This window comes from Hyperoodon ampullatus (assembly GCF_949752795.1).
Source record: "Hyperoodon ampullatus genome assembly, chromosome: 3".
Classification (NCBI taxonomy): domain Eukaryota; kingdom Metazoa; phylum Chordata; class Mammalia; order Artiodactyla; family Ziphiidae; genus Hyperoodon; species Hyperoodon ampullatus.
Genome location: NC_136916.1, coordinates 29,760,801 through 29,773,471, shown reverse-complemented (window position 1 = coordinate 29,773,471; position 12,671 = coordinate 29,760,801). Strand labels below are relative to the sequence as shown.

Here is a 12,671-nt window from a genome sequence, read left to right as displayed (position 1 = left end):
TTGTCTCTTTATTTGAAGATCAGTCCTTGTGATGGATATGTAGCATGTAAGAAAATGAGAGACCTGGAGTGACCTTAACCTGAATTATTAGCATAAGTATTTTCACAGGCACTAAACCTTCCTGAGTACTTGATGATCTAAGAAAAGGAAAAATGGGTTGGGACCCTTTGTTATATTTAAGGTATTGTTTGAGTCACTCAATCATTCAGAATATATTTATAATTACCTTGGATAGTCTTAAGGCTTATCCAGTATGCTTAGCCTATAATACTGAGTAAGATGATGTTACTCCTCATTTGTGTAACATCTGCAGCACTCTGGTTCTGTTCTACTTTTTGAGAAAAACAGGTGAGAAAAAGTAAGGAATTCCTCAAGTTTAGGCATTGCTCTGAACTAAGGAAGTCGAGCCCAACATGCTGTCACTAAGAGAAAGGAAAGTTCTCTTTTATTGTGCCTTCATCCATGCTCTACTGCTGTTTGAGTGCACAGTGGCTAAGAAGACCCATTTGTGTGGTGAAAGTCAGTGGATTAAAATGTATCAAGGAATAATAAAGTATAATGTGTTTCTTGTTAAAACAAAACAAACTGGGACTGGAAAGGAATTTTCTTAATAAAAGCTACCAATATCCTTTAGCAACCATCATATTTATATTTATCACTTTATATTGATAAAATATATCTAATAGTAACCTTCAGCAAGTGTGTTTAATGATGAAAGTGTGTTATATGAATCCTTTGCAAGATCTGAAACAAGGATATCCATATTAATACTACCTAAGGGTACATTGTACTGGAAGTCCTAATTAGCACACTAAGAAAAGACAAGTTTAGTAGACGTACTTAGACAAACCTAAAACTAATAAGGGTTTAGCAGGGTTTCCCAACCTTGGTGTACCAGCAACCACCAACCAGAAAATATTAAATGAAACCCTCTTTTCAAAAGAAACAAAAAACATGCAGTACCTAGGAAAAACCCAAAAGATGTGCAAGAGTTTTATGGGGAAAAATTATAAGACCTTATTAAGGACATAGAAAAAGTTATAAATAAATTAACAATTATGCAGAGTTCATCAGTGAAAGTTAACATTACTTAATATTGTAATGGTATTTATTCTCCTCTAATCTAAATCACAGCAGTGTTTTTCATGGATCTTGCCGATTGACTTTAAAATTATTATGGATGAATAAAGGACAGAAGAGCTAAGATGAGTTTAGAAAGGAAGGAGGGGACCTGCCCAAGACTGGCAAGCTTGTGTGGGAGAAAGGAGCTTTCGTACATTTGGATGGATGGTAGATGGTGGCTACTTTTTAGTAAAAATAGTCTTTAGCCAATAGGTACATGAACAAAAATCAAAAGGGAGTACTGTTTAAAAAAAAAAAAAGTCTTCCTCCTACCCCTGCCTGCTGAACCAATGTTCTTGGAAGTAATGTCTTTTACAGTTCCTGGAATATACCTCTAGAACTCTTATACAGAGATAATTATATAATGTTTTTGAGAAATTGTACCATTTTATACCATGATTTTTTTTCACTGACTTTTTTTTAAATTGAGGTATAAGTGACAAATAACATTGTATTAGTTTTAGGTATACAAGATAATGATTCAATATTTGTGTGTATTGCAAAATGATCACCGTAAGTCTAGTTAACATCCATCACCACACAGTTACAAAAAACTTTTTTCTTGTGATGAGGAATTTTAAGATCTATTCTCTTAGCAACTTTCAAATATGCAGTACAATAGTATTAATTATAGTCACCATGATGTACACTATATCTCCATGAGTTATTTATCTAATAACTGGAAGTTTGTACCTTTTGACCATGGTCACCCGTTTTGCCCACTCCCCTCCCCACTCCCCACCTCTGGCAACCACCAGTCTGTTCTCTGTATCAAATGAGCTTTTTTTTTTTGGTTTGTTTCACATATAAGTGAGATCATATGGTATTTGTCTTTCCATGTCTGACTTATTTCACTTAGCATGATGCCTTCAAGATCCATCTGTGTTGTCACAAAAGGCAAGATTTATTTCCTTTTTTGTGGCTAATATTCCATTATATATCTGTATCTCACATTTTCTTTATTCATTCATCTGTCCATGGACACTTAGGTTGTTTCCATGTCTTGTCTCTTGTAAATATCTTGGCTATTGTAAATAATGCTTCAGGGAACATGGGGGTGCAGATGTGTTTTCATTTTCTTCAGATAAATACCCAGAAATAGAATTGCTGGATCATATGGTAGTTCTATCTTAAATTTTTTGAGGAATCTCCATTTCTTGTCTATAGTGGCTAAAGCAATTTACATTCCCACTAACACCGTACAAAGGCTCCCTTTTCTCCACATCCTCACCAACACTTGTTATCTCTTGTCTTTTTGATGATGGCCATTCTAACAGGTGTGAAGTGATATCTCATTGTGATTTTTGATTTGCATTTCCCTGATGATTAGTGATGTTGAGCATCTTTTCATATACCTGTTGGCCACCTGTATGTCTTCTTTGGAGTGTCTATTCAGGTCCTCTGCCTGGTTTTTAGTTGGGTTGTTTTTTGCTATTGAATTGTATGAATTCTTTATATATTTTGGATATTATCCCTTATACCATGATTTTTTAAATACAATATATCTTAGAACTTATGTCATCTTAATGTCTGTAACACTGCTTCATTTCTTTTAATGATTATATAATAATCCTTGGCATGTTATATTATAAATTAGCCAGGTCCCTAAGATGTATGTTTAGATGTTTCTCATCTCTTCTTGCTGTCAAAAATGCTAAAATGAATTTCCTCCCTTGGGTATTATTTCACACGCATCTGTGTCTATAGGATGAATATCTAGAAGCATGATTGCTGAGAAGTTCTTGTTTAATCCTCTACAGAACTTTAGAATCAACTTGCCTAGTTTGTGGTGGTGTTCAGTTAAATTATCTTAGAGGCAATTTGGATTTTGTTGTTTTTCATCTAAATATCGAGCATGTCTTTCCATTTGCTCTTTTTTTATATCAGTAGCTTTTCAAAAATTTCTTCATATAGATCTTGTCCTTTCTTCTATTACTAAGTATTTTATTTTTCTTATTGCTGTAGTAAATAATTGGGGTCTTGTCTTATTTTAAATCTCCTAAATTTTTTTGTTATGTATGTGTATATGAATGCTATTAATTTTAGTATATTAGTTTGTACCCAAACAAATAATTGAGTAAATTCTTTGATTTAAAATAGCACACTAGCTGATTTTCTTGGTTTTTATAAGTATGTATTATGCAAATAATGATCATTTTAACTCCTTACCAACTTTTATACCCTATTTCTTTCTCTATTTCAGCTATTTCAGTTGGTTATTACCTTTGGCAGAGTGTCAAAGACATTTTTGAATATTCCTGATTAGGTTAAGGAAGTGCTTTTTCATTCCCATTTTGTTAGGGGCTAGATGTTGAATTTTACTAAATAATTTTCAACATGTTTAGAAATTTTGTGAGTTTTCACTTTCGATCTATTAATGGGATGAATTATATTTCTAGATTTTTTAATAATAAATCTTCCTAGAAATCCTGGAATTAAATACCCAGTTATGGTACATTCTTTTGATATTTGAATATATTAATATATTAACATTAATTTATGTTAATATTTAATATTAGACTGTATATTCAAATATTTTATTTAGGATTTTTATACCAATATTCCTATGGGACACTAGTTTTCTTTTTCTATGCAACTTTTGTGGGGTTTTGTTAAAATTATTATGTTAGATTCCTTGCTTTCCATCTTTATTATGTCCTGGAAGAGTCTAAATTGCATTGGAGTTACCTGGTCACTAAAAGTTTGATAGAATTACCTTGTGAATATGTCCCTACCTGGTGTTATTCTGGACAGGTTATTTGCCAACTTCCTCTGTTTGTTTCTTTGGAAACATTGGCCTTTTTAAGTATTTTCTTTTTTACTGTGGTCAACTTTTGGTCATTTATATTTTGCTAGAATATCGTAGTGATTATATCTTCGCACAGAAATGAACAAAGTAGTTGCTTATGACTGTTTTAATTTCCCTTTTATATATGGCTTTGTCTCTGTAGACATTTCTTAGTTTGTATGTTTTTGTGCTTTGTGTCTTCATTCTTGATTAGATTAGCTAATGATGTCTTCATTTTATTTTTCACTGAGAAGGAGCTCTTGGATTAATATTGTTCTACAATTTTTGTGTTTTTTTTTCACTAGCACTGCTTTAGCTTTTTAATTATTGTTTTTAGATTTTTTGCAGTTTTCAGATAACCTTTTGAATCAGTAGTTTATGAGAGTTTTCTTTCGTTATTAATGTCTGGTTTAAGTTCACTGCAACTAGGAAATGTCTGTATCACTTTTGGAATCTATTAAGGTCATTTTTTTTTGGCTGCGTTGGGTCTTTGCTGCTGCGTGCAGACTTTCTCTAGTTGCAGCGAGCAGGGGCTACTCTTCGTTGCGGTGCGTGGGCTTCTCATTGTGGTGGCTTCTCTTGTTGCGGAGCACGGGCTCTAGGTGCGCGGGCTCAGTAGTTGTGGCTCGCGGGCTCAGTAGTTGTGGCACATAGGTTTAGTTGCTCCATGGCATGTGGGATCTTCCCGGACCAGGGATCGAACCGGTGTCCCCTGCATTGGCAGGCGGATTCTTAACCACTGTGCCACCAGGGAGGTCCCAAGGTCATTTTTATGTCTGACTTCATGCTCAATTTTATTTATTTATTTATTTATTTATTTATAATTTTTTTTGCAGTACGCGGGCCTCTCACTGTTGTGGCCTCTCGTGTTGCGGAGCACAGGCTCCGGACGCGCAGGCTCAGCGGCCATTGCTCACGGGCCCAGCCGCTCTGCGGCATGTGGGACCTTCCCAGACCGGGGCACAAACCCGTGTCCCCTGCATCGGCAGGCGGACTCTCAACCACTGCGCCACCAGGGAAGCCCAATGCTCAATTTTAATGAAACTTTCTTGGACCTACTGACAAGTTTGTTTTGGATTTCAGAATAAAATCAATTAGATCTGTCTTATGAATTAGGTCTTCTGTATCCATACTTAATTTTGTTCAGTAGATGTTTTTGTGGACTGAGAAAAGTGAATTAAAGTCTCATAATTCTGTATTCCTGTCCATATTTCCTTTATTTATTTATTTATTTTTGGCAATACGCGGGCCTCTCACTGTTGTGGCCTCTTCCGTTGCGGAGCACAGGCTACAGACACGCAGGCTCAGCGGCCATGGCTCACGGGCCCAGCCGCTCCGCGGCATGTGGGATCCTCCCGGACCGGGGCACGAGCCCGTGTCCCCTGCATCGGCAGGCGGACTCTCAACAACTGCGCCACCAGGGAAGCCCTCCTTTATTTCTTATAGTTTTTGTTTTATAACTACCTATGCCCTCTTTGTCTTTTTTAAAAATGATTTTTGCCCTGATTTCCGAAACTTATCCGTTGCAGTATTGATCCGTGTTTCATTTGGATTGCATTTTTATGATATGCCTTTGCCCATTCTTTTTCAGTCTAAGTCACTTTAAGTTTGTCTCTTGTAGATAGTATAGTTTTTGTTTTGTGATCCAATATGTCTTTTTCTCTTTAATTGTTGAGTTTAGCCAATTTGTATATATTAGAAAGACAAACTTGTTTGGTTTTGGTCCTCTCATGTTTAATATCCTTTCTTTTGTTAGTTTTTGTCTTTGCTACATAATGTGTTTTTTATGAGTTTCTTCAGATAACTTAGAAATTTTGTTTTTTTTGTTCAAAGAGTACCTTTATAAACTTAAATGCAGTGGTGTGCTTAATTCCTAAGAGAATTTCTGTTGGCTCCCTGTTATGAACAGTGAGGAAATTAGTACATTTTCACTTTTGCCCATTTCCCTTCCCCATATTCCAAACTTCAGTTGATTATTTCCATTGGTGTTGACCTTTATATATCAAAATATATTTATACCTCTACTGCATGATTTGTCTCCCTTGACTCACAGTCAGTAAAGTTGACAAATCAGTCTGTGTGGACTGACTCCACCTTGTCTTCTCCTCCCGCTTCTCCTACTATAGTGGGGCTGCGACTCCCCACGTCACTTCCTTCTTACCCTCCAGTTAACTTTAAATAGTGCTATTTTCTCTGCCAATGCAGTTATCTCCTAAACAGAAAACAGTTCTCTTCCACGAACTGAAGACACAGAAGGCTCTGCGGTCCCTCTGCCACGGTTTACTCCTTGTCTTGCTTGAAATTCATCCCCTGAGTTTAGAAGTTTCTTCAGGGATGAGTTCTTGCTTTTTTTTTTTTTTTTTAAATTTTTGGGCCACGCCGAGCAGCATATGGGATCTTATTTCCCCGACCAGGGATCGAATCCGCAACCCCTGCGTTGGAAGTGTGGAGTCTTAACCACTGGACTGCCAGGGATGTCCCAAGTTCTTGCATTTTTTAAAAAATTAATTATATTTATTTTTGGCTGCATTGGGTCTTTGTTGCTGCGCATGAGCTTTCTCTAGTTGCAGTTGAGCGGGGGCTACTCTTCATTGTGGTGCGCAGGCTTCTAATTGAGGTGGCTTCTCTTGTTACAGAGCACTGGCTCTAGGGCCTGTGGGCTTCAGTAGTTGTGGCACACGGGCTCAGTAGTTGTGGCTCGCGGGCTCTAGAGTGCAGGCTCAGTAGTTTTGGCGCGCGGGCTTAGTTACTCCGTGGTATGTGGGATCTTCCTGGACCAGGACTCGAACCTGTGTCTCCTGCATTGGCAGAAGGATTCTTTTTTTTTTTTTTTTTTTTTTTGCGGTACACAGGCCTCTCACCGCTGTGGCCTCTCCGTTGCAGAGCACGGGCTCCAGATGCGCAGGCTCAGCGGCCATGGCTCACGGGCCCAGCCGCTCCGCGGCATGTGGGATCCTCCCGGACCGGGGCATGAACCCGTGTCCCCTGCATCGGCAGACGGACTCCCAACCACTGCGTCACCAGGGAAGCCCGGCAGAAGGATTCTTAACCACTGCGCCACCAGGGAAGCCCTTGCATTTTGAAAATGATTTGTTTTGACTGCTTTGATACTTAAATGACAGATTAACTGGATACAGAATCCTTGTGTCGTACTTAATTTTCTTGCAGACCCTTGGGCACTTCTGCTCTGTCTTCCAGCACAGAATGTTTCTCTGGAGAGACTGAGGCCAGCCTGGTTTGTCTCATAGTATGTTTTTGTGTCGGGATACCCTAGTTTACTGGTAGAGGGTGTTGGGATTTGATTGGAGGGGAATGGAAAATGGCACAAATTCAACTGTAGCTGTAACATTTTATTTCCTTAAAAAACAAAATGATATGAAGCAAATATGCCATGAGTTCAGTATGATTGCTGAGTACAAGAGATTCTGCAATATTATTCTCTGTGGTACAGGGTGTGTTTGAAATAAAATTTTTTAATTAAAAAATATGCCATGTAACTATAAATCAGAGAGAGCTTGTATTTAGTGATCCAGTTCAAAATACATTTAATTGAAAATCACATTTTTGCCTTATTGATCACAGCATTCATTCTTGTTTTCTTTATATGTTGACAACCACTCGTGTAATTTCTGTATTTTCTTTAGTGTCATTCCCTAAGTTTTGAGTAAAAGTACTTTATATTCTAACATCTTGAAGATTATAAAATTCTAGACTTAGAATCTGTAGAGTGGAGGTTAGTGGCAATTGCTACAGAGGCTAGAACTAAATGGGATGTTTGACTAAAATCTGTTAAATGATTTATATATGCTAGTTTGGGACTATTTTGAACACATATTCCTCTAAATATACAAAGTAGACTTAAGGTTTAAAATATCGTGATAATTGAAAGAGTTAAGTATTGAGGACTGGCTTTTCTCTCTTTCTGCAGGGCTCTGATAAGTATGTCACAATAAAAGAGAAATCACCTCTATTTTCTTATTTTTATTCATTTTTATTTTTTAGTACTAAGGGATTTTAAATTTGTTTTTCCTCTGTATTCAGGTACATGTCTCGAGTCCACGGTATGCATCCAAAAGAGACCACTCGTCAGCTGAGCTTGGCTGTGAAAGATGGTCTTATTGTGGAAACGCTAACAGTGGGCTGCAAAGGTTCAAAAGCTGGTATCGAACAGGAAGGATATTGGTTGCCAGGCGATGAGATTGTAAGTTTTTTTTATTTTATAAATCTGGAACGTTATTTAAATATAACCCATAGAAATTTATTTTCAGAAGTTTAGTAATATTCACTTCCACAGTTTTTATTAACATTAAGGACCTGCATTGGTAGGATGGATACTTTCCTTCCTGATTCTTTAGGAGAAAACTTGGAGCCTGCTTTTTCTGTCTAGATTACCTTGAATCTGAAAAATAAAACAAAGGAAAGCCCTTTTAATGTACGCACAATTTAATGGTATTCCTAAGCATTTTCTTCAGTAAATGTTAGTAAAAAATGTTTTGATGAGGATAATGTTGATGCCATCTAGACAGATTTGAAAGGGATATATACTTTTTTACTTAGGGGCACATATAGAAGTACCTTTTTTTAAATGTAAAGATTGGTTTCATGTGTACTATTTCTGTCTTCCTACCTTATTTGCTTTTGATTTTTCTAATACCTTCATGAAAAGTCTGTTTTTGGAAAGGGAAGCTTTCAAATATAATAAACATTAATTTTTTAGTTCTGAAAGGAATAGATTTAGTAATTAGATACATTGAGAGTGTTTTATCATAAATTCTCTAAAACCTAAAATTATAAAAATGACACAAAATCTTAAAATTGTTTATTTGTGGAAACACTTCCGCAAAACATTGTCTTTCCCTTTCTGGCTCTTGGCATTTGAGCCAACACACAGACACCCACCTGTCAGGTCTGAGAGCAATAAACTAAGAACACTTTTCTGTGGGGAGCTGGTCCATAGAGGCAGCTATCAGTTATATCTTAGAGAAGCTGTTAGTGTTTTACACTGTTCTTGTCAATTTAATATGTGCCCTGAAAGTTTCTGGAAAGAAAATTCACGTTTTCCACAAACAGAAAACATGGAAGAAAAAAATGTTTAATTTCATTGCTACCATTTGATTTGTGCACTAGAAGTGTTCTTGAAAACTTAGGTGAAAATGTTTATACCAGTATAATTCTTCTGTAAGCTGATTCTTCTTTACCTTACAGAAAAGTAAAGCTTTTTGCCAATAAAGAAACTTTGGGTGCCAGGCCATAATAATAATAATAATGTCAAGTGACATAAATCTATGTACAGCAGACATTTGAAGGAGGGCCATGGTTAGTTGATAGCTTATTATACACTCAAAATAATCTAGATAATATAAAATTTCTAGTCCCAAAACACTTAGCCATGTACAGATTTAGTACAGAAGGGTATATTGATACTGGGTTGGCCAAAAAGTTTGTTTAGATTTTTCCATAACATGTAACAGAAAAACCCAAACAAACTTTTTGGCCAAGCCAGTAATTTCTGAGATTTATATAGTAAGTAACCAATAGTAAATGCAACTTAATCCACAGGACTTTGGTTTGTGGATCATGTGTACATTTATTCATAAAAGTGATTTTATTTCTCCTTTTTATTTATTTTTATTTATTTTATTTTTTTGCGGTACGCGGGCCTCTCACTGTTGTGGCCTCTCCCGTTGCGGAGCACAGGCTCCGGACGCGCAGGCTCAGTGGCCATGGCTCACGGGCCCAGCCGCTCGGCGGCATGTGGGATCTTCCCAGACCGGGGCACGAATCCATGTCCCCTGCATTGGCAGGCGGACTCTCAACCACTGCGCCACCAGGGAAGCCCCTGTTTCTCCTTTTTAGATTTGTCCTTTTCCATGTGCTTTTTTCCCCCTTCAAGTTGAGGGTTTTTTGTTCAGTTTAATTCAACAAGCAGTTAATGAGTTGTATGTTCATGACTACATTAGGTTCTGTATTCTACTTTTATTTTTACATGTTCTTACTGCATATATTTTTATAGCATCATCCTTTTTCTTTTTTCTAGATGAAATCTTACATGTAAATCAAACAGATTTTATTCTGGTTGATTCTTATTCACAAGCATTTTTATACCAAGTATGCGTATATGATTTAAGTACAACTAAGTATATAAAAATTATACCTAGTTTATGAAATATGCAACTATTAAAAATACATAGGCAATGTAGTGTAGTTGAAAGAGGTAAGGTCATATATGTTACAATTGATGGGGGTTTCAATCCCATCTCAAATATTTTTTTTATTAATTTATTTATTTTTGGCTGCATTGGGTCTTCATTGCTGCCCGTGGGCTTTCTCTAATTGTGGTGAGTGGAGGCTACTCTTCGTTGCGATGCACGGGCTTCTCATTGCGGTGGCTTCTCTTGTTGCGGAGCACGGGCTCTAGGCTCACAGGCTTCAGTAGTAGGGGCTCACAGGCTTGGTTGCTCCGCGGCATGTGGGATCTTCCCGGCCCAGGGCTCGAACCCGTGTCCCCTGCATTGGCAGGCAGATTCTTAACCACTGTGCCACCAGGGAAGCCCCTCAAATATTTTTTTAGTTGTGTGACCTTGAGGAAATTTCTTAACCTCCGATGCTCATTCCTCACCTGTAACAGGGACATAATATAGCTTTCATTTGATTGTTTTGAGGATTAACGAGATTATCTGTAGAAAGCATATAACTATGTACTCAAAGCAAGTTTTTGACCAGTGAATAAGTATGTTTAAAACAAGAAGTGCCTATATATAGTGTAGCAAAAGCACACAAATTTCTTACTAAACAGCAAGCAAAAATTCCCATCACGTTTTTTTTTTTACTTTTAACCTGTAACCTCAAACACAAGATTTGTTAAGAGATTTTCCCTTAGGGTGATGGATCTATATTTAAGGCGTAGATATAAAATGATGAAACTAATTATATGTGTATCTCATGGCTATGGCCGGTGGACCACCTGGTGACCCTGGGGCTGTCTGTGTGCTATGGTTTTCATGCCCTTAGAATACTCTAGAAGGACACATGACTGACATGGGTCATACTTGGCAGAGCACAGTCATCTTACAATGGCCAGCTCTGTGTGTTTGTAGGGACTGTGTGGCCTGTGCATGCAGGCTGCTGTGTATCGGGGCTGGTTTTGAACCGCACAGCTTAGGAAGTGCCATCTACTTCTCAGACATCAGGTACTTGCATGTTTATTCAGCAGATCTCTAGCATATGGCAGTAAAGCGTCCTGTTCTAACAAAATCAGTCTTAGGGAAGGGTCAACTTTCTAATTGGCACAAAGGTACTTTGTGGGCTAGTGACAGCCCTGCATGCTGGCGTTTCAGTCTGGGACTCTCCTTTATAGTTTCTCCACTTTGTATATGATATGATTCCTCTAAAAGCTTGAGTTTTTAGATTGAAAAGTGTACGTTATTATTTTTGTTGACTTCCTACTCATTATCAAGAGAAGAAAAAGTCAAGTAGGTATATATGGCCTTGGTAAGGAAAGGGATAGGAGTTTTTGGCTATTCATTTTTAAACCTTTATTCAAAGTTACAAAGATTCTTTACTCAGGAAGTTCTGTCATTTGAAAAATGGTAGTAAAGCTCTTCTTCTTTTCCTTCTATAGCCTCTAAAAATAGTAGCTATAGCTCAGAGGTGGGGGAAAAGTTGATTCCTCTTGATAAGTCCCACAAGTTATATCCCTCGAGATACCTTGTATTAGCAAAGAGGCTGGAATCCTCTTGTATTCACGGCCATGATTATGTTGAGAAGGAGAAGGTAGGCAAGAGTGTCATTTCTTTAGGCCACTCAACTATCATTGAGCAAAGAGTCTGTTGTGTCATGTTTTTATTCCTCCTCGCTACCTTTTTTCCAATGCTTATTTTAAAAAACTTGATGCAATTGAAAAATATGCATATCTTGAACAATATTTTTATTAAACCGAGCTATCATGTAATAAAAGCCTAACTCTAAGACTATTTCAGGATATAATTATATATAACCGTTTAAGAGGAAACCTGTGTAATTCAAAGAGTAGCCTCCATTGTACTGAGATTCTTTCTGCTAGGAATGGAATGATTTTTAGACATTCTGAGATGCTTGCTGATCTTAACCACCATTTGTATCTCTATTGAAGTGATAATTTATTTGGAGAAACTATGATAAAATTCAGCAATAGACAAGCATCTTCATGGTGATATTTTAAATATGTCCGTTTGAGATAGTAGAATGAAAAACATTATTAAAAATGAGGCCTCTCTCAATTTTAAATGGTTAGCTTAAATATTAGCAAAATTAAACACATAAAAGTATATGTACCAACCAATTTTTAAAACGACAAGCTTGCTGAACCTGGGCAACACTCTTGTAAGTTTTCTATGGTAATCTTTAATTTCCAGATTTCTGTCATTAATATTCACTCATGATCTGAATAATTCTTTTAGAGATCGTTTTTAAAGCTTTTGAAATTATATTGGTAAAAGGCCACTAGACCTGGGCACAGTGTGAAACTGTTGTGTTATTATCAAGGCTTGTTTCTTTAAGAAAGACTACATGTTTCCATAGATTGCTTCATCATCTGCTTGCTCTAAACTAATGTACATGGATGGCTACATTCAATCCATATTCAATCACGATATTTCACGTCCTCTATTCTAACAACTTGAGAAATATATTTCTTGGGCAGAATTTTACCATTGCTCAGCTGAGTTGAGTTTGGTATTTAGCTCCCTTTGTAATAAATACAAGTTAATTTCTTATGAGTTAA

At 36.9% G+C, this 12,671-nt stretch overlaps 1 protein-coding gene across 10 annotated transcripts in view; it reads left to right on the top strand.

The window, feature by feature from the left end:
• The window catches only part of ZMYND11 (zinc finger MYND-type containing 11), a gene marked incomplete at its 5' end in the record, with an annotated part of 74,269 nt that overhangs the window by 19,025 nt on the left and 42,573 nt on the right, over nt 1-12,671 (top strand). For all 10 annotated transcript variants that reach the window (XM_079700976.1, XM_079700968.1, XM_079700974.1 and 7 more), the window contains one exon: nt 7,952-8,111. In XM_079700976.1, the coding sequence (XP_079557102.1) occupies nt 7,952-8,111 (160 nt within the window). The remainder of the gene's footprint in view (nt 1-7,951; nt 8,112-12,671) is intronic.